Source organism: Pogona vitticeps, chromosome 6, assembly GCF_051106095.1.
Source record: "Pogona vitticeps strain Pit_001003342236 chromosome 6, PviZW2.1, whole genome shotgun sequence".
Classification (NCBI taxonomy): domain Eukaryota; kingdom Metazoa; phylum Chordata; class Lepidosauria; order Squamata; family Agamidae; genus Pogona; species Pogona vitticeps.
In genome coordinates this window covers 41,573,509-41,600,123 of record NC_135788.1, presented here as the reverse complement: position 1 = coordinate 41,600,123, position 26,615 = coordinate 41,573,509, and the positions used below count along the sequence as shown (strand labels likewise).

Sequence of the window (26,615 nt, the reverse complement as noted above, 5' to 3'; positions counted from 1 at the left end):
CTTTAAAAACAATAGTGAATTATAATGCAACAACGACAATAAGAGTGGAGCTGAAGAAAAAAGTACCTCAATACTATAACTGAATTCTACTAATGTATGAATAGTTTAATAAATTAAGGAGAAGCTGTTGTTAAGCAAAAGCTGTTTCTGTGATGTAATTATGTACTAGAAATACTACTTTGGCAAAGTTAAAGGAAACAGAAGGAAATAAGAAGGGGGGAAAACAAACAAACAAACAAAAAAAACCAGAGTGTAGATGGTAGAATTCATGGCCAGGTAAGGATAGAGATAAAAGTGACAATGGTTTGTTAACATAAGAATGGGACTATCAAGCTGTTAATTCTCAAGACGTTTCAGCCCCTAGGCAGGATGGTAAACTATATGCCAGGTATGTTTTGCTGTCACAGAAATGCTAGGAGTTGCTTCTGGGACAAAAGTCATTGGTGGTCAATGGAGACAGCTACACCCAGCTTTTCATACATATGTATCTTATGAATATGCCTCTTTGTCTATTTTATGTATCTTCACCTGGTCATGAATCCTTCCTCCATGGAAATATATCTAGATCCAATAGGACTGTGATATCTGCAGGAAATTAGTTCCAAGCATCTCCTATGGATGCCAAAAACTTGCTTATATCAAATCCTACACATAGCATAGTCTTTGGGTCCCTTTAGTGGCCAGTTCTGGTACATACAGTACATATAAATACATTTCCCTGGGGTTTTTTATTTAATATTTTCAGGCAGTGGATAACTGACTCCATGAATACTGATCCTGTGGAGCGGGTGTGTGTGTGTGTGTGTGTGTGTGTGTGTGTGTGTGTGTGTGTGTGTGTGTGTGTGTGTGTGTGTGTGTGTGTGTGTGTGTGTGTGTGTGTGTGTGTGTGTGTGTGTGTGTGTGTGTCCTACTGTATATGAGAACATAATGTGTTCACTCCTTATGTCTGAAAAAGTGACTTTTGATCCACAAAAGTTCACACTGAATAGGTGTTTTGCTTGCTTCTACTTTTGTTCCTCTTTTAATTTTGACAGCATGCTGAGACAGACCAGCAGGGCTATTTCTTCGGAATATCCAATTACTGGTCAGAATTCTATTGGTTAGTTACACCAGCTTAAATTCAGTTAAGTAAACTGCGGTGGTAAATTACTTGCAGTAGACAAATCCCACTTGTGTCCTTCATCGCATTCCAGCTGTATGAGTTGGTCCACGACAAGAGATACAAGCAGCAATTCATCAAGTAGCAGCAATTTGCTGCTGCCACCATTCATGCCATTGCATTTATGTTGGTGTAAATAAACAACAGCATCCTGGCCAGTAGCTTTGAATGCAAAATATCAAACTGTGCCATAGTGAAGTATTTTGCCCTAAGGTAGGTTGGATATGTGTAAGACTTGTGAAGTAGTAAAACAAAGCATGCTGCTATATCCTGCCCCATCATGATACATAGCAAGCTGGCCTCAGAAGGCTGGAAAGCTGAGTGAACCCTCAGATAACAGGGACTGAATCCAGGTTGTGAGCAGAGCTTTGGCTGCAGTAATATATATTTTAACCACTGCCAGATATCTAAATCATTTAACCATTGAACAGCAGTGCCCACAAGATGATGGAATTCTTGCAGAGAGCCAGGGACCTTCTAAGGGGGCATTTCATTGCAATTTGATGTAAAGTGTGTGGGACATGCCCACAGTCACAATTATAATTATTGCCCAGCCCCCATTTATGCTTCCAATATTGGCACTTGCCATGGTTAGTTCGAATCTGGTTAAGCGCTGTCCAGTTTTGGGAATCAAAGCTATAAGCGCTTTGTACTGAATCGTGAACTAAGTTATACAGATCTGGGTTAGAAATTGTCCACTTCTGATGCCATGCTCTCTCAGTCTCAAAGTCTTCTCTGACTATTTGCCGTCCATGGTTTCCATGGTGGATTCTGAGATTTGAGTCTAAATATTTGATCATGGCTGTCCTCATGTATAGGTAATAGTTGCTTTGCCTCACATTTCTGCCACTCCCTTTTTAAAGCTGATTGTCTTCTTAGGTGTAGGGGTGGTATGTTAGATAGCTCCTCAAAAGGCATCAATTTAATAGTTCCTGATATTAGCCTCATGGTGTGGTTAAGCTGAGCATCCACTGCTTTTGTATATGTACTGTACAGGGCTGCAATACTCAGCCACTGAATATACCAAAGCAAGAGCGGATGTCCTAAGAACTATGGAATTTGCTCCCCAGGTAGTGCCAGAAAGTTTATTTAGGATATTAGGCAGAATCCAAAGAAGGAATATATTGAGAACCAGTGTGGTGAAATAGATGGGAGCTTTAGGCTAAGACTCAGGAGACATGGATGAAGCCACTCTTTGGATATCTCACACACTTTGAAAACCCTATTAGGATTGGAAGTGACTTGATGGAACATTAGTACATAAAATTTTATGTACTGATGTATTTACAGTGGGGTCTTGACTTGAGAACTTAATCCATATTGGAAGGCGGTTCTCAAGTCAAAAAGTCTGTAAGTCAAGTCTCCATTGACCTACAGTGCATTGAAAACCGATTAATCCCATGACAGGCCGTTTTTGTTCCATTTTGGTGTTTTTCTGGTCTGTAAGTCAATTCTCAAGCTGCAAGTCAGACCTAAATTTGCGGCCAGAGAAGTCTGTAACTCAAAAAGTCTGTAAGTCAAGCCGTCTGTAAGTCAAGGGTCCACTGTAGTTTGTAACCCACCAAAAGTACTTGTGTTATGGGTCAGTGACAGAAGTCATTTTCTATGCTATCAAATTACATCTGATTAATAGTTACCCAATAAAGTTTTTAAGATATGTGAAATATTTAAGGAATAGTTGCCACCCTCCCCCCAATGGGTTTTCATGGCTGAGTGGAGATTTGAATCCAAGTCTTCTGAGAGAATAGAATAGTTCTCTCTGAATACACAACCAGCTTAAATAACTTTCTCAGCCACATTATTCTCATCGCCAATTCAGTCTTTAAGAAAAATATTTGCTTGGAGCCAGTATTTGATATAACAACAATTTCACAATGTGTTTCTGGTGAATTCATATGTATGTTATTCTCATTCAGCTTAATTCACAGCAAATAGCAAATAGAAGTTTTGGATTCTCTCAGGCAAGGTGAAATTCTTTGCTTTTTTTGCAGAGTATGAGCTTACTGAGGCATATTGGAAGAGTTTATTGACACTGCTGCATAAGCCACAGGAGCTTTAAGGAGTTTGCACACTCAGCAGGGCAAGCATTAGCACTCCACAGAGCCTAGGCGTAGAGTAAAGCTTCATTACAACACTGGCTTCAAGGCTTTTGTTCAAGCTATCTTCTGTTAAGAGGGAAGAAGCAATTCTGTCAATTATGTCTTCAGAGAACAATAATCTTGATTCTCCTGTCTTTTGTTTCTTTGGAAGTAAAAGGAAAAAAAAGATACCCCCTTTTAATTTTTTTTACTGTTGTTGTTTTCAGACACTGATGCAAATGAGAGAGACAGAAAAATGTAGGAGTGTCTGTATGTGACACATCTTAATTGTCCTTTAAAATTGGCACTTTGTTGGCAGGATGTAGCTGAAATGACATTAAACATTACTAAGAGAAAACTTAAGTTAAACATTGATATGGATCATGTGCACAAAGCACCCAATGATTAAAACAGTGAAACTAAAAGAAGCAGTATCTCAATCTGTGTTCCTTGGTCAGACACTTTTATTGTATTGTTTTTGTGGTGACAAAGCCTCTGACATGAATTTGGTGTGATGACATGGAATAATTTGCTGTTTCATCAAATTAACCTTCACTTTTTAGATGCCTCAAAAGAATATAATCCAGATGAGTGGATGGACTTTCTGTTTTAATACTGAGATAAATTCCAGTTGCTTTCGGTAGAGTTGTGAAGCTGAGAGCAAAATATACTTAGGTTCTCATAATTTAAGTAAGTATTATAGATACTATAGTAACACAGCATATTGTCTTACCTTTTAAAATTTGTGCATACGTGATAATTACTTAGTTTAAAGTATTTCTAGCTCACTGAAAGTGCTCCATTATTTTTACAGAGTTGAGGAAAAATATGTATTACTAGCTCATTAAATAACATATGGTGTTGATTAGTGTTTAGTTCTTTTTATAGAACTCAATTAAAGAAATGAGTGTGGCATATTTTAATTTGGTGAGGCAGCTATCGATGTTCTTTCCAGCATCAAGAAATTACTGAGCCAAAAACACTTTGGGATTAGCGATAGGTTAACAATGTCTGCTACTCACTAAGATTGAGAGCAGAATTAGATCCAAAAGTGAAAATCCATCTTGGAGAATGTTAATGATCTGCTGGGCAGAGGAGAAGAATGAAGGGTTTGTTCTGTTATATATACTATAGTATGGAGCCAAAGCATATTAATTGTGATTTATGCCAAGATATTTGAACGGATTTGAAAGAAAATTAACTGCACGATTTTTGTGCTATCAGATAACACTTTTCACAAGAATTACATAGAATTTTACAACCGGAAAAATTGACAGTAGCTGAACATGCCCTAAAACAAGCTGGACATGAAATTCTATTTCAGAATACTGAAATACTGGACAACACCAGCAATCATCATGTTAGACTGCACAGGGATGGCATTGAAATCCACAAACACCAGCAGTGCTTCAACAAAAAAGAAGAAAGTTTAAAACTCAACAAAGCTTGGCTCCCAGCACTGAAAAATACAGCCTGCAAAAGGTCAACAAACTCTACCCAGCCACAAGGACCAGTGATCACTACACACAAAAGACCAGCTAACAACACCCATCAATCACAGTGACAGATAATCTCTCCTCCTTATCACAACAATACACCCACAACAAAAACAAACTGATCACCATAACCGCCTATCTCCTGAAAAGGACAAAAGCTGATCCCACAGCTATAAATACTCAACTCCCAAACAAACTGCACCAGAGCACAGAGTGCTACTCCTCTGAAGATGCCACCGAGACTGGCGAAATGTTAGGAAAAACAGCCTTCAGAACACAGCCAAAGAGCCCGAAAAACCCACAACAACCAATTACATAGAACTCTTTCTTTTTGTCCTTTAATGTATTTAAATGATGCACATTTGCTGGTTGGATAGCACAGTGGTTTAGGAATCTGGCTGCGGAGACAGAAATTGGGAGTTTGATTCCTCAATGTGCTTCCCAGGAAAAGAACTAGCCTGGGTGGCCTTGGGCAAACTGTACAGTTGCAGAGAACTCTAGGAGGTGGGAATAGTAAATCACTTTTGAGTACTTACTACCTCACAAACCCTGGAAAGGGTCACTGTAAGTCACAATTGACTTGGTAGCATGTAATTGTTATTATGATGCACATTTTAAAATGATTTGTGGTACTGAAACTGAACTGTAAAAATCTTAGGAAAGTTGCTGTGCATAGACATTTCCTTAAAGCAAACATCTACATTTATATGTAAATGGTTATTCATTTCTTAATATTCTAAAAACTTTTTAAAATACTATTATATTACTTCTGTTTGAGGACTGCCAACTTCTCTTTTCTGAATTGCTCTTACATGTGATATAAGAAAATTTAGCAGATATTCAGTATTGATATAGAGAAGGTGAAGCCTTCCCCATCATTTTATTTTCATTCAAGGAGCAGCTTTGCCTGATATAAACAAAGCTAGATAGACTCTAGGTCTGATTACATTGGCTGCCCCTTTATCCTTAAGCCAGCCAAACACTGAAGAGCCAAGAAAAGTTATCTAAAAACAAAGGAGAAAGAGCATTCAATCAACCAAGTGAATTGCAGGGATCGCTATACCTTCTCTTAAAACAAAGAGAGCACACAACAGACCATAAGAGCTATAGAATGGCAGGGAAGCGATACACCAAAACATTCTGTGACACCTAAAAGACTTGGCAAGTTTTATTTGGCATAACCCTTTATGGACTGTAGCCCATACTTTAATGAATGCATGGAATGAATGTAGACAAACATCAGGACAAGAATCAGTAAATGTCTTAACTACTCCTTTCTTTTTAAGAACTGGGCCATAATTATCTTAAAGGTATGCCAGATTAAAGCTAGTTCAAATTTTTTTTGTTTTCTTTTGTTTTTGCTGAAGTAGACTAATAAAGCTATCCCACTGGAAATGTCTGCAAGAGAACAAAATATGCTTAGACATTATGTGATAATGGTGGGAGATTAATTGAAGTAGCTAATTTGATTAAATTTATCCCAAATTGGAAAACACAGATAAAGAATTTATTTATTTATTTATTTATTTATTTATTTATTTATTTATTTATTTATTTATTTATTTATTTATTTATTTATTTATTTATTTACCCTGCCCCCCCAGACAATGTCTACTCAGGGCAGCTTACATGGATAAAAACACAACAATATGACATGTATAAAAATTGTCAGAGACACAGTTATAGCAATTAATTCCAAACAACATATTACCAAGATGACACGACTCAAGGAGGAAAAATAAAGATCAATTAATTGACTAGAGGGAAGGCCTGCTTGAAGAGTCAAGTTTTTAAATGGCCTTTGAAAACACCCAGCAAGGGTGCCAGCAGAAATTTAGTTGGGAGGGTTCCATAGCCAAGGGGTCACCTCCGAAAAGGCCCGGTTACTTGTTTTTTCCTTCCGGGCCTCTCTCGGCATCAGGCCCCTCAGCCATTCCTGCTGGCTATGTCAGGTGTTTCGGGTAGATCTAGGTGGAAGAAGACAATCTGCCAAATATCGAGGTCCCAAACCATTTAGGGCTTTGTATGTAATCATTAGCACTTTGAAATCAATGCGGAAATGGATGGGCAACGAGTGCAAGGCAGCCAGAGTGGGGAAGATATGCTGATATTTTCTCACCCCTCTAAGGAGCCTGGCTGCTGCATTCTGGACCACCTGAAGTTTCCACATCAACCTCAAAGGCAGCCCCACGTAGAGTGCATTACAATGATCTAATCTCGAGATTACGAGTGTGTGGACTAGAGTAGTGAGCCCCCCCATCAAGATATGGTCACAGCTGAGCAATCCGCCATAGATGAAAATAGGCGGAATGGACCACAGACACCACCTGGGTTTCCATGGTAAGCGCCGGGTTCAGATGTATCCCCAAGCTGTGGACCTCACTCTTTGTGGTAAGGGTCGTCCTCCCAAAAGAAAGGGAGTTACCTAAACTGCTAATGGAAGGGCCACCCACCCTCAAGACCTCTGTCAACCCATTCAGCTGCATCCATTGCAGTACAGTCTCCAGGCAGTGCTGAATGGACAGAATGGCATCCACTGAAGTAGGTGAAAAGGAGATGTAGAGTTGCGTGTCATCAGCGTACTGATGGCACAATGCCCCACACCCTCTGGTGACCTCACCCAGTGGCCTCATATAGATATTAAACAGCATTGGAGAGATGATCGACCCCTGCGGAACCCCACAATTGAGGCTCCACAGGGCCGAGACTCTCTCCCCAAGCTGTACTCTCTGGGGACGGTCCTCCAAGAAGGAACGGAACCAGGAAAGCACCAAGCCACCAATTCCCAACTCGGAGAGCCTCCCCAGGAGAATACCGTGATCGATGGTATCAAAGGTGGCTGAGATATCAAGGAGGACCAACAAGGACATATTGCCCCCATCGGCCTCCATCAATAGGTCATCCAACAGTGTGACCAGTGCTGTCTCTGTACCATAGCGTGGCCTGAAGCCCGACTGAAATGGGTCCAGAGCATTGGTTTTGTCCAAAAGTGCCTGAAGCTCGTTTGTCACCACCCTGTCGACCACTTTGATGAGGAAGGAAATGTTGGCGATGGGCCTATAATTTCCAATGTTGTCTGCTGCCAAATTTGATTTCTTCCTAATGGACCTAATAAATGTCTCCTTGAGACCCATTAATTATTGTGGTGGCCCATTCAGTTGTTACAGGCCTGGCTGCTTTGATTAGCCAGGCCGGGCAAGGGTCAAGACAGGAAGTGGTAGCCCGACAGCAATCAAGCACCTTGTCCACTAAATCTGGTGTCACAGGCTAAAAGCAATCGAGAATCATCGGGCAAGGCAGAGCGCTGGACATCTCTGCTCGATCCATTGTATTTAAAGAAGGAGAGATATAAAAAAACCCTGCAAATTGGTCAGGTGAGATGCTAGTGGGAGACCGAGACTAATTCCGGATAGATCGCGAACTATATGGAAGAGTTCCACCTGCTGATTGGAAACTTTGCTTATCCGGTCAGCGAAGTGAGATCATCTAGCAGCCTTTACCTTAGCCAGGTAATGGTTAGTTGCGATCCTGACAGCTATCTTATTATAACCCATCAGTTCCTTTCCCCAAATGCACTCTAGCCATCTCCTGATTTGCATCATTGCTCATAGATCCCGATTATACTAGGATCCTGGCCGAGCTCTGATCCTGAGAGGGTGTCTATGGCCCTAGTGGCAGCAGAAAGCCAACCGTCAACCAGAGCTTCACCAGGAGCACCAGACAGTGCAACTGGAATCCCTCTCATGGTATCCTGTTCCTTGCTTCTCTCAGACGGCTGCCAGCGACTTGGAAGCTAGCCGAAGCTGCTTATTTCTGCCCATTGGCTGATTAGGGAGTTTCCTGGATCGAACTGGGGTGGCTGCCCCCCCCGTGATCAACAGGCTTTCTCCCCCAGTTCACCACCCCTCCAGGGTGATTCCGACACCCTACAGTGTCCCAAAACGGGTCAGAATTCAGCCCAGGGGACAGAGCTCTGCCCTCCTGCTGCTGTCTGGTCGCGACGTCAAGCCGGAAGTCCACCCTCTCATGGTATCCTGGAATCTCAGTAGATCCAGTAACCTTCGAGGGCGGACCATTAAATTAGGTCCATGCTCCCTGAGGGAAGTGCCACTGCGAGGTTACATTTTATTAGGTGGTGGTCTGACCATGACAACCACACTTAGACCACACTTGCTGCACTCGGTGGAGAAGACCAGGTCGAGCATATGGCTGCCCGTGTGTGGGACTGTTCACATGTTGGGACAAATTCAAGGAAGCCATGGTTTCCAAGAACTTAAGAGCTGGATCGAATACCTCCACCTCCCCCTGGATATCAAAGTCACCCAGGACCAAAAGTTTCAGGGACTCCCAGTGCTGCGGAGATGAAGTCTACCAGCTTCAGCAGGGAGGTGGCTGGGTCACGGGGAGCACAATAACCCAGCAAGATCCCAATATCATCCCTGGCCCCAATCCACACATGAAGGGCCTCCAAGCCTGGCTTCACCACTGAGGAGCGCCTCGTAACCTCCAAAGATTTTTGATAAACAATGGCAACTCCCCCCGCCCCTCCAGTCTACCCTGGTGCTGGACTGCATAACCAGTAGGGCAGGAAAGGGTCAGAGGAACCCCTCCTTCCCCACCCATCCAGGTCTCAGTTATGCACGCCAGGTCTGCATCCTCCTCCAGAATAAGATCTTGTATGAGCTGGGATTTATTGGATACAGACCTGGCGTTCAACAGCACCAGCTTTAGAGTGGAGGGCCAGCTGGTCTGCCTACCTCGATTTTGGCAGTTGGTCACAGTGCCAGAACAGTGAACAGCCTTCAAATATCTGTTCACTGTTCTTCTAACATGAGTAGGCACTGTGCCAATGCCATATCTCCCTCTACCCATAATCACACTGATATTAGAACCCTCGCTGGGGGGGGGCAGGCCCTCCTCTCCATGTCAAGTAAGGAAGTAAGAAAGTAGGGAAGGAGAAAGGAAACTAAATGAGCAAAATACACTAAAATGATACAGTAAAACAATAATTAAAAATTAGCAAATAATATTTAACAATAAAAATTAATATCTAACAAAAATATTAAAGTAAAATTAAATAAATTAAATAAAATTAAATAATTACCCCCTCATATAGTCCTGTTCTGCCTCACTCTGACCTGGACTTTTGTCCGTCCTGGTGTTAGAGTCGTGAAGCTAAGAGTGCGGTTCTTATAAAATTGGCATGCTTCAAAGCTTTCATCAGGGAAGAGAGGGAGACATCATAGCACAAGGATTAAAGCTGATAATAGCGTTACTGTTGACCCTCTTTTCCATCAGAGAACAGTTTTTTCAGGTCCCAACATGGTGACTCACAGTTGCAGCCAGACAGGACCCACAACCAGCAAGTTTATTCGCTCCAAGGTGGATTTTTTCAGCTCCCACACGCGGATTTTCAGCTCTCTCTCAGATGAAATCCCAGGCACAACAACCTGCTCCGCAAGACCTCCTGGCATCTCCAAAGTTTCACAGGTGTCCTTCAGCAGCTGCAAACAACTCGGCGGGACTCCAATGAATTCCAGGCTTTCCCTGGCTTTCCTCTCCTCCTCGCCGGTCTCCTGCAGCCTCTAGCCATGGCCCCCTCGATCTCATACAATGCCCTTCTGAGCTCCACTGGCCAGCCAAGTTCCAACCCCTGTGAATCGAGCTCAGCGTCGGTCTCTGCTCACTCTCACGCACTCGCCCCGCTGCTTGTCCTGTAGTGCTAGCCTCCAGAAACAGCCTTTTCGCCAGCACAATCCAACACAGCACGACTACGATGATCCAGGTAAAAGATGCAACAAGCAGAGTGAGGTAGAAAAGGACAGAAGGGAGGGAAAACAAAATAAAAAAGAAATTAAAAAGAAGAAAGAAGAAAGGAACGGGTGCGGCAGAAATGTTAGCCGCCCATCATCGGCGCCATCTTGGAAGAATCAAGAGATACCAGATTATATTCGCAAAGGCTTTCACGGCCGGGATCTAATGATTGTTCTGGGTTTTTCAGGCTCTTTGGCCGTGTTCTGAAGGTTGTTCTTCCTAATGTTTTGCCAGTCTCTGTGGCCGGCATCTTCAGAGGACAGCAACCTGTGCTCTCTCTGCTGTCCTCTGAAGATGCCGGCCACAGAGACTGGCGAAACATTAGGAAGAACAACCTTCAGAACATGGCCAAAGAGCCTGAAAAACCCAGAACAACCATTAGATACCAGATTATCCTCCCCTAGTATACATAGCATGGTAGTTCAGTTTACATTTCTCCAGTTACTTACAACTCGGTATATAAATTCATCCAGAGGTAAGAATGTTTAAAATGCAGACCAAATATTCCTTAAAAATAAATAAAATGAAATAATAACTGTTTGCAATCTATTAAGTTTGAAGAGCAGAAAACTTCCTGATGCAATCTAGTCCAAATGTTTCATGAGTTTCCAAAATAATTATTGGACTCTACATACCCTAACTAGAAACTATATAAAACCTCTAAACATGCAAAAAAGAGAGAAATTGCACCCCTGTATTTAGAGTTACAGAGGTGCCCCACATAGCGAGGTTAATCCGTTCCAGATTAACCATCGCTATGAGGAAACATTGCTATATGGGACAAAAAAGCCCGAAGTTTAATGCATTCCAAATGGGCCCAAAACTCACCGTTATGCGATGTTCCTCCATAGCGCAAGCATTTTTGCGGCCTCGGTAAGCGAGGGCAGGGCGCGAAAACGCTGCGCGTGGCCATTTTGGGTGTTCCAGTGGCCATTTTGGAACCACCGAACAGCTGATTTAAAAAAAACGCTATGCGAAGATTGGTAAGCGAAACGCTTACCGATCGTCGCAAAGCGAGTTTTTGCCTATCTAGGCATCGGTATGCGATCGCATTAGCGATCCCAAAAAACGGATCGCTATGCGAATTCGTCGTTAAATGGTGTGCTCGTTATGCGAGGCACCACTGTATTCTTAATATAATGCCCTTGTACCATTCAAATTTTTCCTGTTGTCCCTTCGGATTTCTTTCACTGCTGCTAGTAATTTGTGTCAGTTAACGCTGTTTGTGTGTTGATCGATTAACCTATCACTATGATAAGAAAACAAAACATTAATTTTAAAAATACAGAAGTTTAGGATTTATAGAAAATATATCACTATACAAATTCAGGGCATGTCCAGACTGACCATTCTGGTGCAGGCTGGATCAGGCTGTAGAATTGGTTGAGATCAGGGGGAGCAGCGATGTGCCGTTTGGTGCACCTCTCCTGTCTGAGTGGCATATCAACTTTTGTGTCAATTACATGCTTCCCTTGATAATCTGTGGAGGGTCAGGGAAAGTGAAATTATTTTTTTTTACATCTGCTAGACCATTGCTGATGTGATAAATTACTTTGATTACATTTTTAAAAATATTTTTCTCTGCCTCTCTGTGCATTGCTGATTGAGAAACTGCCCACAGCTATGGTTTCAAGCAGCATTAGGTAAAGATTAAAAAAAATAATTGAAGTGATTCATTGCATCAGCGATGATCTAGCAGATTAAATAAAAATGTTACTTCTTCTGATCTATTGCAGATGATATGGGGAAATATTCAATTTCCGATATCCTAAAGCAACTTGTGGCCTGCTTCAGGATACCAGAAACTGACACTGGAAGGAGCTGCAAGCCTCTAGTTTAGTCTGTTCAAAGTGACCGCAGTAGCTGATAATGGACTAAACTGGAACCCTCCAAACCTCATCAAACTAGTAATACCCCCTGACAGGGATTCAGAAAGGTGCAGATTGGGGCAGATTGATCTGTTCCAGTGACTTCCATGTGTGGACACCGAAAAAAAGAGAGGACTAATCCTGACCCATCAGTGCACCAAACAGTGGGACAAACACTTGTGTGGGCAGGCTCAGAGTCATCTTCTGTGTAGATCATGTACGAAGTCACTTGAGCCATCAGAGCTGGAAATCTCTAAAGCATTGAGAGAAACTCACTCCAGGGCATGTGCAGAGCACAAACAAAAAGCAGGTAAAAGAAAACATTTTGCAAATGTGACTCACTAAAAGCCGACTCTCAACTACAATGATGTAATAGGCCGTTCTTGTTCTATGGGATTATAGCAGAGTAGAAATGTAAACTTTCTACTTTGTACTTCACCCTCCAGAAAGTAAAAACATCTGTGGTTGAGTAAAATGACTACCAAAGAGGAAATAACTTCAAGCTTTATTTTCATAGACCATTGGGACTGATTACCTATTGCTGTGGGATAATCAGGCCAACATTTTTACTTCTGATTGATACTTCTAGAAGGGATTCAGCTACACAGGTGTCTTGGTCTAATTTTCCTTGCTTATTTTGGCCACTTTAGTCTAGTTTTGAAGAGTCTTGAGCCCCCATTTTGGGGCTCTTTTCATACTGTGCTGCTGTTATAAAAGCATCAGCAGAAGGACAGTAAAATGTCAGCATGCCTGGTAGTGAGATACAGTGGTGCCTCGCATAGCGAGGTTAATTGGTTCCAAAAAAACACATCGCTATGGGAAAACATCGTTAAGTGAAATGTGTTTTCCCATAGAGATGCATTGAAAACCGGATAATCCGTTCCAATAGGAACGGATTATCCGGTTTTCTCCCCCACTATCGGGCGCAGCCCTTTGGGAGAAGCCTCGGGGGAGGGGGGAAGACGGCATCGGCTCCTGCCTTCTCCCCCACCACCTGGCTTCTCCCAAAGGGCTGCCCCGACTGTGCTTGCAGCAGCGGAAGAGGTGCCCGGTGGAGGAGAAGGCAGGAGCCGATCTGTCATTTCTCCTCCACCGGGCACCTCCTCCGCTGCTGCAAGCAACTTCGGGGCAGCCCTTTGGGAGGAGCCGGGCTGTAGAGAAGAAAGGGAGAAGCCCATCCGATCTCCCCTCCCAACCATCGGGAGCAGCGGGAGAAGCTGCCCGGCGTGGAGGGGGGGGGAGATCAGATGGGCTTCTGCCTTTCTTCTCCACAGCCCGACTTCCCCCAAAGGACTGCCCCGAAGTTGCTTGCAGCAGCGGAAGAGGTGCCCGGTGGAGGAGAAATGACAGATCAGCTCCTGCCTTCTCCTCCACCGGGCACCTCTTCCGCTGCTGCAAGCACAGTCGGCCATGCCTCCCACCCTTCTCAAGCCGCAGGAGGTGGGTGGTGGGTGGGAGGCATAGCCGGACTCCTTGGCAGGCACCGCGGCTCGGATCCGATCTGAGCCGCGGTGCCTGCCGAGGAGTCCGGCCATGCCTCCCACCCTTCTCAAGCCGCAGGAGGTGGGGGTGGGAGGCATGGCCGGACTCCTTGGCAGGCACCGCGGCTCGGATCCGATCCGAGCCACGGTGCCTGCCGAGGAGTCCGGCCATGCCTCCCACCCTTCTCAAGGCGCAGGAGGTGGGGGTGGGGGTGGGAGGCATGGCCGGACTCCTTGGCAGGCACCGCGGCTCGGATCGGATCGGAGCCGTGGTGCCTGCCGAGGAGTCCGGCCATGCCTCCTACCCTTCTCAAGCCGCAGGAGGTGGGGGTGGGGGTGGGAGGCATGGCCGGACTCCTTGGCAGGCACCGCGGCTCGGATCGGATTGGAGCCGCGGTGCCTGCCGAGGAGTCCGGCCATGCCTCCCACCCTTCTCAAGCCGCAGGAGGTGGGGGTGGGGGTGGGAGGCATGGCCGGACTCCTTGGCAGGCACCGCGGCTCAGATCGGATCGGAGCCGCGGTGCCTGCCGAGGAGTCCGGCCATGCCTCCCACCCTCCTCAGGCCGCGGGGGGAGGGTGGTGGGATCCATCCAGATCCCCCCACCCTCTCCCCCGGCTTGGATCCGACCCGCGGCAGGCTACCCCATGCATGGTCGGACTCCTGAGAGTCCGACCATGGCCGGGGAAGCCGGCCGCGGGGAAGGGGAATCCCAGCGGTGGCCTCGGAAGGACCCTTCGGAAGGGTCCTTCCGAGGCCACCGCAGGCATTTTCCCCCAGCTGAGTGGCGGGAGCTTCAAAGCCCCGCCGCTCAGCTGGGGGAAAATATCGGCAGTCGGCGGTGGCTTTGGATGGATCCCAAAGCCACCGCCGACCGCCGACATTTGCCTTCCGAGCTCTCAAAGGGCTTCCCCACCACACATTGGAGAAAGCCCTTTGAGAGCTCGGAAGGCTCTCAGCGGCAGCGGGGACAGGGTAGGGGGTGTCCGAATGGCTTCCAGGCGAAGCACTGGAAGCCATTCGGAACCCCCCTGCCCCCGCCGCCGCTTGGATCCAGCTCCCGGCCGGTTCCCCTTGCATGGTCTGATCTGACCATGCAAGGGGAACCGGCTGGGGGCCGGATCAAAGCTCCTACCGCCGCCGCCTCCGCTTGGATCCGGCCCCCGGCCGGTTCCCCTTGCATGGTCTGATCCGACCATGCAAGGGGAACTGGCTGGGGCCCGGATCTAAGCTCCTACCGCCACCGCCGCTGCTTGGATCCGGCCCCCGGCCGCTTCCCCTTGCTTGGTCTGATCTGACCATGCAAGGGGAACTGGCTGGGGGGCGAATCCAAGCGGCGGCGGCGGTAGGGGCTTTGATCCGGGCCCCGGCCGGTTCCCCTTGCTTGGTCTGATCTGACCATGCAAGGGGAACCGGCCGGGGGCCGGATCCATGCTCCTACCGCCGCCGCCGCTGCTTGGATCCGGCCCCCGGCTGGTTCCCCTTGCCCGGTCGGATCAGACCATGCAAGGTGAACCGGCCGGGGGCCGTATCCAAGCAGCGGCGGCAGTGGTAGGAGCTTAGATCCGGCCCCCAGCCGGATCCAAGCTCCTACCGCCGCCGCTTGGATTCTCCCCCCGGCCGGCTTTCCCTTCCATGGTCGGACTCTCTGGAGTCCAGCCATGGATGGGGTAACCGGCCGGGGGGAGAATCCAAGCTCCTACCGCTGCCACCGCCGCTTGGATCCGGCCCCCGGCCGGTTCCCCTTGCACGGTCGGATCCGACCATGCAAGGGGAACCGGCCGGGGGGCAGTTCCAAGCGGCGGCGGTGGCGGTGGGGCTTGGATCCGCCTCCCGGCCGGTTATCCCATTCATGGCCGGACTCCTGAGAGTCCGACCATGGAAGGGGAACCGGCCGGGGGGCAGATCCTAGCCCCGGATGCCTGATAGGCATCTGGACCCCTGCCGCCGCGGCTTGGATCTGCGTTGCGGCCGGCTACCCCATCCATGGTCGGACTCCTGAGAGTCCGACCATGGCAGGGGTAGCCGGCCGCGGGGCGGATACAAGCGGCGGCGGCGGCGGGGGTCCGGATGCCTTTTAGGCATCCGAAGGGGAATCCCGGCGGTGGCCTTGGAACGACCCTTCGGAAGGGTCCTTCCGAGGCTACCGCCGGCATTTTCCCCCAGCTGAGCAGCGGGGCTCCCGCTCAGCTAGGGGAAAATGCCCCCTCCGAAGGGGAATCCCGGCGGTGGCCTTGGAACGACCCTTCGGAAGGGTCCTTCCGAGGCTACCGCCGGCATTTTCCCCCAGCTGAGCAGCGGGGCTCCCACTCAGCTAGGGGAAAATGCCCCCTCCGAAGGGGAATCCCGGCGGTGGCCTTGGAACGACCCTTCGGAAGGGTCCTTCCGAGGCTCCCGCCACTCAGCTGGGGGAAAATGGGGCCCATGGGGAAAACATCGCAAAGCGATTTTTCCCCATAGGCAACATCGCAAAGCGATGGCAAAAGAGATTGCTTTTTTGCCATCGCTATGCGAATTCATCGTTAACCGGGGCTCTCGTTAAACGAGGCACCACTGTAGATCTAAATGACGGGGTAAATGGAATGTTAGTGCTTTTGTTTCTTTCTTGTTCCTACACATGAATTAGGGCCTTCCTCTGTCCATATTAGCAGTAAGCAATGCTAATTTCCATCTTGATGATATGTCAAGCTTTTGTTAAAGGCATAAAACCAGACTAAACTGAATTTTCCAGGTCAATTTGCATTCGTATTTTCCAGCTGGTGGCAAAAATAATTCTAGTTTTGTTCATAGTCCTTGTTTTTGCAGTGCTGCCCTTAAGACTGCAAACCCATATGCTTAAAAAGGATTAAGGTCTATTGAAATCACTTAGATTAACTTCTTAGTAAACATGCTTAGAAGTATACATTGTAAATCTGCCAGCTGATCTAAACAGTAACAATGCATATTCCATAAATCAATCTGATATTAAACATATTTACTTCCTCGAACATTTCTTTGGTTTGTTCAGAATTTTCAGCTACGAAACCTGCTGCCTTGCATATTACCTTTATGTACAGTGTTTTGGCAGATATATATATCTGCAGAACAGAGCAAAGTCTGTTCTGAAATTTGCTAGAGAAAATTACCTTGTTTTTATTTATTTGTATTTTGTGTATTCCTATTTTATTCTTCTACAGTATAGGTGTAATTTCTATAACATGTGTTTGTAGTTTATTTACATTTTGACTACAACCTGTATTTGGTTACCTTTAAAATATAAAGTAAAAGTATGTAACTGATCAGGATAAATAAATTAGAAAGAATAGTAATCCTGACACTAGTTTATAACAAAAGATTTACCTTTATCTCTAATACTGTACAGTCTTTATGTCACAATAGGAATGATATGATTAGTTCAAGAGAGGAGTATAATTTATAATTCCCAATATACCCATCTCCAGTTTTTCTGAAGCTGCATTGCTATCTGTGCTACTTATGTCAGAAATTACAGCTTTTTTTGGTTTTCCACAAGAGACATTTTTATTTTCCTATTTTAAAAAAAAATGCATACAGCTAATACAATCGAGCACAGTTCATTGTACTTGTAAGCATTATTGAGCTGGAACTGAGCACAAGGCTTCAGGGATGGGAGGTCTGTGCTAAAAACTGGCTATTTAAGTAAATTTGAGGTTTTAGAGTCTCATTTCATTTCCAATTCATGTTTGCTTTGCTGTTTCTCTTTGTGTATCTGGAAATATATGCACATTCTCACAAAATTGTTCCCTTCAGGTGGGCCATGATCCACGTAGTGTGGGGAGCTTGCTGGGGAGTGGTGGGTTTAATTAGATGGCCATGATTAATAGACTGTGAAACACATTTTTTTTAAAAACCTTGGTAAACAAAGATCTTTACCTGGTGCTGACAGTATCATTAACTTGGCCCTGATCAAACCTCTCTGAGAATGCTATTCCACAACTTCCCAAATAATCAAAGCCCTTTCCAGGTGGCATACCTAAAGCAACAACAACAACAACAAAAGGCAATATGACAACCCTGTCATTGAGTGAAAGAAGGCTTACAATGTCCTCCAACAATTTGGAGACATTTGACTTCTTGTTAGGATTTAGATAAATTCAGTATGCAACTAGATGACCCAATTATCACAGTTTAGATCAGTGTACATCATGCTAAACAGGATCACTCTGAGGTGCTGTATGTCATTTGTGGCCATGCTTGTATATATACATGAAAGGATTGATCACACCACAGCTTAACTAATCCTGTTTAGCGCTAGCACTATGTGTAGACCAGTTTTCTTTCCCTTGAAAGGGAAAGAAAGAAAGAAAAAAGGCAAGCTCCCTCTCCTCTTTCCTCCTCCATGCTGTGCTTAAGCCACATAATAATCTTGAGAAATTGAAAACTTTCTTCCCACTCCCCTGAAGAGGGGTACATTTCTTTTTAACTGTTGCTTTCAAAGTATCACTGATACATTAGCAACAAATAAAAAGAACTGAAAACATATTCTCCCTTCCTCTCTGCATGTCAGCAGGAAGGAAGCCTTCCATTGCTCAGGATCATTAAGTAGCTTAAGCAAAGGGACATCTTAAGCCGTCTGCTTTAGTTTGATCCCATCAATCACACACATTAGAACTAAACCAAAATGGAATGATCTTACTGACACACAAACACACAAAAAGTTGTGGGTAGACAGGCTGGTTCTCAATGGCATGTACATCATATGATCACTGGGAAAAGGTGCAAACCAGCCAGTCCCCACAGTGGACTTACAATATAATCACACAGATTGAACTGAACTAAAGTGACATGTTACAATACCTGTAGAAAACAATTACTGTTAGAGTTGCAAAATTGGGCCTGCTATTGAGAATATTTGAATGAAGGCACAGAGTTGTTGAAAAAGCAAGTAGTAACAACACAGCATTTCATATGTAATCTAATCAAATATTGCTGCAAAACATCATTTCCCATCAGAGCAGTTTAATTTGTAGTTTCCAGTTGGTGACTGTGGGCTAAATCCAATTGTTACGCTCACCTGCAGTGGACTCATTGAATGACTAGGCATTGTTAGTCAACATTATGCAGGTCTCATTGATTCAGTAGGTTTAATATAACTGAGACGAACTGTTGAATTTAGCCTGCTGTGTGTTGGTTGAACTATGTATAACATTTTATATTTTATTTATTTATTTATTTATTTATACATTCCCTGGTTTAATGCTCATTTATGTATATTTTATGTGCATTAATGTGAATGTGCCCAATTACCAGTAGGTATGTATGCTTTTTATTAATTTTATATGCTAACTAAGACATATACATAATTTATACAGTATATTGGAAATGACTAAAAATTTGTACAATTGTAGGCCAGATACAGATAAAACGTTATGACTTTTAACATATATGAACTATTTTGCAATTTTAAATTCATACTGCTCTCTAGTGGGGAATGCTTTCAGTGCACAAGATACACTGGTTTTGGAAAATACAAACAGAAGTTGACATTCTTCATTACTCATGCTGAAATCTTAGGATTCTATCATCACCGCCACTGCCACTTATTCAGGACGATTTACTCCCCACCCCACTTCTATTAACAGAACACAGGTCTTATTTTTTTCCTTTGCCATGAACTGGTGGGAAGAGCATTCATGCATCTTGAAATATTTGCTCCTTGAAATATTTGCTCCATATACTGTATATGGGCATTTGCCTACCATCTTTAATCCTTATCCCTGTTTCTTCCAACATCATTATTCCTTCACTGACTGTTTGACAGTGCAGGCTTCTTGGGAACAAATACGTTAGTGATGCCTCTGTAACTCTGTATGGGTATCTGATTTGCTAGGAATAATAATAAAACTTGAATAATTTGTTAGAAAACTAATGATTCCACTTGTGAATTCTACATGGCAACCTAGTAATTAGTGCAGAACTCAGGAGTTTCATTCTCATGCACATCCATTAAACTCACATGGCCTTCATGAAAAGAGCAGCTTAGGTGTAGGTATCTCTTCACAATAGCAGATTACTCAGGCAGGACCTTTCCTTTACTTTCAAGGGTTTTTAGTTTTGTGTATAATTTAAACACATCATCTTCCCCCCCCCTCTTTTCTAACGTGTCAGGTGGTGAGTAAGCAACCCTTAGTAGCTTGATTGTCTCACCCAACTTTGCTTCATGCATTTTGTGGAGTTGGGCACACGCACAGGAGCATTGTGTGGAGTTGGGGAAGGTACCCTTCCATTTGTATGGTGAGTGGAAAGGTTATAAAATACCTTTAAAATATCAGCTTTGCTCTCCTCACACTCTCAATTGGCTGAAATCCAGTAATACGTCACAATTAGAATAAGCCCACCGACTCAATGGGATTTGGAGAGACAATACTTACATAAGTTCCATTGACTCAATGGGGCTACTCTAACTGCAACTTACTACTGGATGTCAGCTATTATGTATAGTTAGCACAGTGCTTGAAGGAAGGAATAATTGTAAAATCACAATTTAAACCATTTGTTCAGATGTAGGACACACAAAACACAATTATCTACCTTGGAATATAATTTATATAACAAATTTTCAGAGTTTGAAGTGTTTCATTAGTATTATTTTAGTGTAATTTTAGTTAATGCTTGCAACCACCTTGCAAGAAAGGAGAAACAAATCTTAGCCCTGTTCTGCTGTTTCTCACCCATTTCTGTCAAGCACATGGCTATGAACATCTTCTGTGGAGACACGTTACTTCCCAAATGAAAATAGTGACTGTGGAGGAGCTAGGAATTAACCTGGCTTTCAGGTTTATTGCTCCTGGAGAGAGCAATTGAGAGCCTCTCTTCTGCCAGACACTCCGTTCTCCATGTGGAGATAGTGATGATGGAGAGAAGAAGGGCTTGGTGTTCTGCCCATCTCTCAGAACGAACAGGCAAGAATGCTTGAAGAGGGCTCATGTGTCATCCAGCTCTGCATTACACACCAACTGGCAGCGGGACTCATACAGGATTCATTCTCAACCCTACCTGCCCATGGTAGGGACTTAGTCTGGAACCTTTTGCATGCAAAGCATGTCCTATTCCACCAAACTATGATCTTTTTACAGATCAGTATTAAATCAGTATTCTCATTGTGTGGTTGGGATGACACTGAGATAATTGTTTCCCTAAAGAATAAAGAATTTATGGCTGAGCTCACACATAGGCCGTGATCTTATGTATTTTGAATCAGAAGCAAAAGGGCATAGTGTTCAAAGGAATTTATTTAATTTATTTACTTTTAAAATGTTTAAACTGCCCCATTATCCACAATAATTCCCGAGACAGGGTACACAATACTTTAAAAGAACAAATCCAGCATGAAAAAAGTGAATTCATAAAATAAGCAGCAAGAAAGTCCTCAGTCAGCAAACTAAGAAAAACAATCTTTTTTTTAAAAAATGCAAGTTCCATTAGTTCTCAGCCTTATCCTTTCTGTAGCTAACTTGCTTAAAAAAAAAAAGAACATAGTCTGAAGATGGAACTAAATTGTCCATACAATCTGAGAGTTCTGTCAGGGTATTATTGTGTCATGAGCTCTTTGTCATATGCTCTTTGTATTGCCACCCCTGTCCTTATGGGGCAGATTCAATTGAACTGGGTTGATTCAGTACAGGGTACTACCTCACTCTTCAAATGGCCTTAAAAAGAGCCAGGGTTGGCACTTTGATTCTGAGTCAGTCCAGTAATCTGTCCTGACTCTGCTTCATTCTGTCCTTGTCCATAACCATCTTGTCCAGAATTAATTTATTTTCTTTTTATTCTAAATGGCATAGTGCTGCATCAGTGTTGCACACAGAAAGATCAATGTCTATGTGATGCAGCGCTAAAGTCGAATGGCCTGTTTAAAAACATGGTTAATAGCAGGCAGGATTTCCCAATGGGACAGCATCTTGTGCCACCACAAACATATCACTAAGATGTCAGCACAGGGAACACCCCTATAGGCAGAATATGATGACCTGGCAATTCACACAACCAAAAATGGGTAAAAAAATCAATGTGATGTAGTGCAATTTAAAACAAACAACCTCCTGATGGGTATTCAAAAAGAAATGATTCCTCAAAGAAAAGTGTGAGTTTTCCCCACACTTGCAACAAGTCGCAATTTTTTGAATCAATTTGCATTGTGCTAAACCTGGAGTACTGTAATTGGAGGAGTATACAGTGGTGCCTCGCATAGCGAGGTTAATCCGTTCCGGATTAACCTTCGCTATAGCGAAACATCGCTAAACGGAATAAAAAAAGCCATAGAAACACATTGAACTTCGTTCAATGCGTTCCTATGGCTTGAAAACTCACCGTTAAGCGATGTTTCTCCATAGCGCCGCCATTTTCGCGCCCTCGGTAAGCGAGGGCAGGGCGCGAAAATGCGGCGCGGACCTTCCGGCGGCCATTTTGGAACCGCCGATCAGCTGTTCTCCCCCGCTTCGTTGTGCGAAAATCGCTAAGCGAATCGCTTAGCGATCATCGCACAGCGAAAAATCACCATAGGGGCCATCGCTGAGCGAATGCTCCAGCGATGGCCCAGAGTGCCTCGTTAAGCGATTTCATCGCTCAGCGAGGCACTCGTTAAGCGAGGCACCACTGTATTGCAATTTAGTCACACCCTCAGTTGAAAATCATTTAGAATGTTTGGCTGAAAATAGACTTGTTTCTACATTGATAAATTTGTTAGAATATGGTCATTTTGGTCTACCTTTCAGAAACATGCATCTTTGTATATACAATAGTTGAAATTGTGACACCTTCAAGTATTGAGCAATCAAAGGAGAAATTGGTTCTTTCATAGATCTCCAGTTCTTTCATAGATCTTCATAAAATTTGTACAGTATACATGTATCTAGTACAGTATTTTTAAGCACTGACTCACAGAAGCAGTGTTTATACTAACTTTCATTTTTATAATGTGGTTTTGAATGGTTTTTTATCTTACTTCATGGTTGTTGCAATATGATGACATATTTAATTAAATTTTAACATTGCAACAAATTATTTTTTAACCATTTTGTAAGCCTCCCTGGTTCACTATACTGAAATAAAAGTAGTATATAAGATAAACACATATTAATGTCTTGTTAAAATGCTTCCTTTCTGTTCTGTCTTGGTCCTCCTCCATACTAATTATGCAGCAACTAATGCACAGAAAAGTGCCACGGTATTAATTAAGTTCTTTTGCACCAAAGGGGGACAGTATGTGCCGTCTGTGTTACAAGTATTCAAGACAAAAATTATAACCCAAATGCTCTATGGCTCCCAAATATTTGCGCACTCCAACATCCATCACCTCGAGCTGGTATAGACAAAATTCTTGAGGGCTATTTTTGCAGTTCCCTCATGCACTGCCAACAGAACACTGAGGTTGGAGGCAGAGTTAGTTTCTATTAGATCTTAGCACAAGCTAAGATTCAGATGCTTAATTATTGGTTAAAGTTAATTTTTGCCTGGTAGGTTTGACACCATTGATATTATTAGACACCTCCTACTCGGAATGGAAACGTTTCCTGAGTATGGAATTGACTCAGATAAGCTTTTCTCCCAGCGTTCTTGTAACAATGGGTTACGCAAATGCTAAAGCAGTCATAAAACAAAGGATACAGGATATAAAACTACAAAAACACTTAGGCTTGCTGGACAAATGCAGTGCAGTACGAAATCGAAACTTTAAACCTCCTGTCTATCTGTCCAATTTAACACCCCCTAAGTTCAGAAGAGCCTTTATTCTAGTGAGATTCAATCTCCTGGCCTCTAAATTTTTAGAAGGAAGATTTCAAGGTATCCCCTACACTGAATGTTTATGCCCCTGCAATGGGGAAAAGATTAAATCTGTGGGACATGTTTGTTACAGTGCTCATTTTATCAAGATCTGCGAAGGTCTCTCCTACTATCCATTCTACAGAAATTTCCTGGGAGAAATACAAATTTCTAGATAACTTTGCTGCTTTCAGACAGAGTCCCAGATATCACTCTCAAAGTGGCTAAATATTGTGCTGCTGTAATATCATACCATAACCTCCTGTTCTTGTGAGGCTGCTGGTTGCCCTGGTCTAACATTATGACAATAAATCTTCAATGGCTTTTGGTGTGTGTTTTATCTGTGCTTGTTTACTATGTTATTAGATGTCTTAAAAGAAAATGTTAACATGGAAATTAATGTTTTATAATGGATCACCTGTTTTTAGAGGTTATGGAAATTATATTTTAATTCTAATATATTGCTGGTCTTTGACCATGAATAAACGACTGATTGCTTCCTTTTTATATATTTGAAAATGCTATCTGTTCTTATAATTCTCACTATTAGCACAAGTTCTGTCTGTACTTTTCAAAGTATTTTATTCAGCTCAAAATGGGTAATAGCTCAATTTTACACAGTATGTAACTGTGGTTACATTGATGTGAAATACTGTCCCGCTTGTCCAAATTGTACAGCAATTTGCTAACAGAGACATGACTGGAAATTCATCGAGTCATGACATAAAATTTGTTGTATCCAACTTAATTTATCGAGTTATTGAGCCTGTATACTTTTATTCCTTGGATCTTTATCCTGAAAATGAACAGATGTTTCACTGCCCTTCACATGACAACACACAGCTATGCTTTCAGGAGTCTGGACTTGTTGCATAAAGATTTGCCACTTATTCCTAGACATTAATACATTTTAAATTTCATTATTGGAATCTCAGCCTTTAACGTGTACTTAACATTTTGAAGCATTTCCCTGCAGCTAATAAGGTTCATGATTACAGAGTGATGGTGATGAGAAAAACCTCTGAATATAATCAGCTCTACTGTGAGAAAATGAAATAAAATGTAGATTATTAACTGTTTGTATGCTGTGTCTATACACAAAGTGGACGGTTAAGGACCTTAAAAAAAGTCTTTTTCAATTGAAATAAAATGAAAGTCTTAGTTGTTTATTAAGACTGCAAAATGTGGATTGCTGAAGTATATCTTCAAATTCAGTTTGTTTGTTTGTTTGTTTGTTTGTTTGTTTATATATATCCTACCCATCTGGTCTATACGACCACTCTAGGTGGCTTCCAGAGTAACATAAATACAATAAAATAACACAAAAATATTACATAAGACAACCAGTAACAAATTACAATACAAAAATAGAGTAAGTAGTAAATAAAGAGAGAATAATGAGTTTTAAATTTTACAATTAATTCATTATCAGATATTTGACAATTAACAATAAGAAAGAAGAATTTTTGACTGCTTCACAGAACCATAACCCTATTCAGATGTGGGTATTGTTGGCTTCATCTAAACAGGTAGCAGGGAGTGTATACCCCACCACCTCTGTCATTGTTTTATACATGTGGTGACCAAGGAGTCTGAAGAGGAAAAGTTATTAAAGAGCAGGAACTTCCCCAGTTCAGATGCCTTTTGTCATTTTGTGTAGAAAACAATCACGATGGACATGGTTCTAGGTGCCCATATATTTTCCTTTGCTAGCCCTGGCTGGGGTTTTGCATATGGTACAAGGAATGAGGGGAAAAATAACAGAATGAACTGTATCAATTCATACTACAAATGGAATATGCCCCATTTAATGCTCACATGGCCATTTGAGTTTTAATTGTTGGTATATGTCTTAGAGCCCCATGGCACAGTGTTTAAACTGCTGTACTGCAAGCAAAACTGTGCTCATGGCCCGGGTTTAATCCTAGGCAGCCAACTCGAAGCTCACTTAGCCTTCCAGCCGTCTGAGGTTGGTAAAATCAGTACCCAGCTTTCTGGGGGTGGGTGGGTGGGGACAATGTGTAGTCTGCATAATTAAATTGTAAACTACCCAGCGAGTGTTTTAAGTGGTATGTGGTGGTATATAGGCGGCATGCTTTGCTTTTGCTTTTAAGTTATTGATGTGTAATGTGGGTGTGAAGTGAATGGGTTTTGATTTGTTCTTATTTATGGTTTTCTATTCAGTTTGTTAGCCATTTAGACTAGTGCCCAGCACTAAGTCCACAATATAGAAATAAATGAATGAACAAACAAGCAAATAAATAAATAAATAAATAAACAAACAAACAAACAAATAAATAAATACTATATGAGATAGTCTTGTGCACTGGCTCTGGGTTCAACCGTAGAGGTTTCTACAGGTTAAAATCCTTAACATGTGGTTTGTGCATCACTCATTTGTTCCTCCTTTTGCTTATCTTAGAAACTATGAAGAAACCCTGGAGTCCTAGTTCATCCCAAGACAATGTCCCCTGTGCTGCAGATTTCACTTGTTTGCATGAAAGAGAAAATGTGGCAGAAGTAACACCTGATGACAGTGAGGAAAAGAAAGAGAGAGAGAAGAAACATGCCAGTTTTACTTTGTGCAGTGTGTGCAACATTCAGCTGAACTCAGCTGCTCAGGCACAGATCCACTATAATGGGAAGTCACACCAGAAACGATTGAAACAGCTCAGCAATGGGAATCTAAAAACCGAACATGGTAAGCTTCTTGCTGTATTCCTTCTTGTGAGAGCTATTATGCTTTATCAGATGTGTTTTTGAAGATATATTGGTATGATTTTGAAATACTGCCTGAGTTCCTTTTGAGTCTGTTTGGATGCCTTGCTCTCTTTGCACAGTTTTGATATACTGAATTATTTATAAGTGTGATGCAGTGTCTGGTATTGAATTTAAACAGCGTAAAGATATTATGGATAAAGAGTAAGTAATGAACCTGTTA

General features: G+C 43.1%; 1 protein-coding gene across 14 annotated transcripts in view; it reads left to right on the top strand.

Moving 5' to 3' along the window:
* ZNF385D (zinc finger protein 385D) overlaps positions 1–26,615 on the top strand; it is a 528,097-nt gene that overhangs the window by 87,658 nt on the left and 413,824 nt on the right. For all 14 annotated transcript variants that reach the window (XM_078377266.1, XM_078377271.1, XM_073003387.2 and 11 more), the window contains exon 3: positions 26,097–26,375. In XM_078377266.1, the coding sequence (XP_078233392.1) occupies positions 26,102–26,375 (274 nt within the window). In that variant the 5' untranslated portion in view covers positions 26,097–26,101. The remainder of the gene's footprint in view (positions 1–26,096; positions 26,376–26,615) is intronic.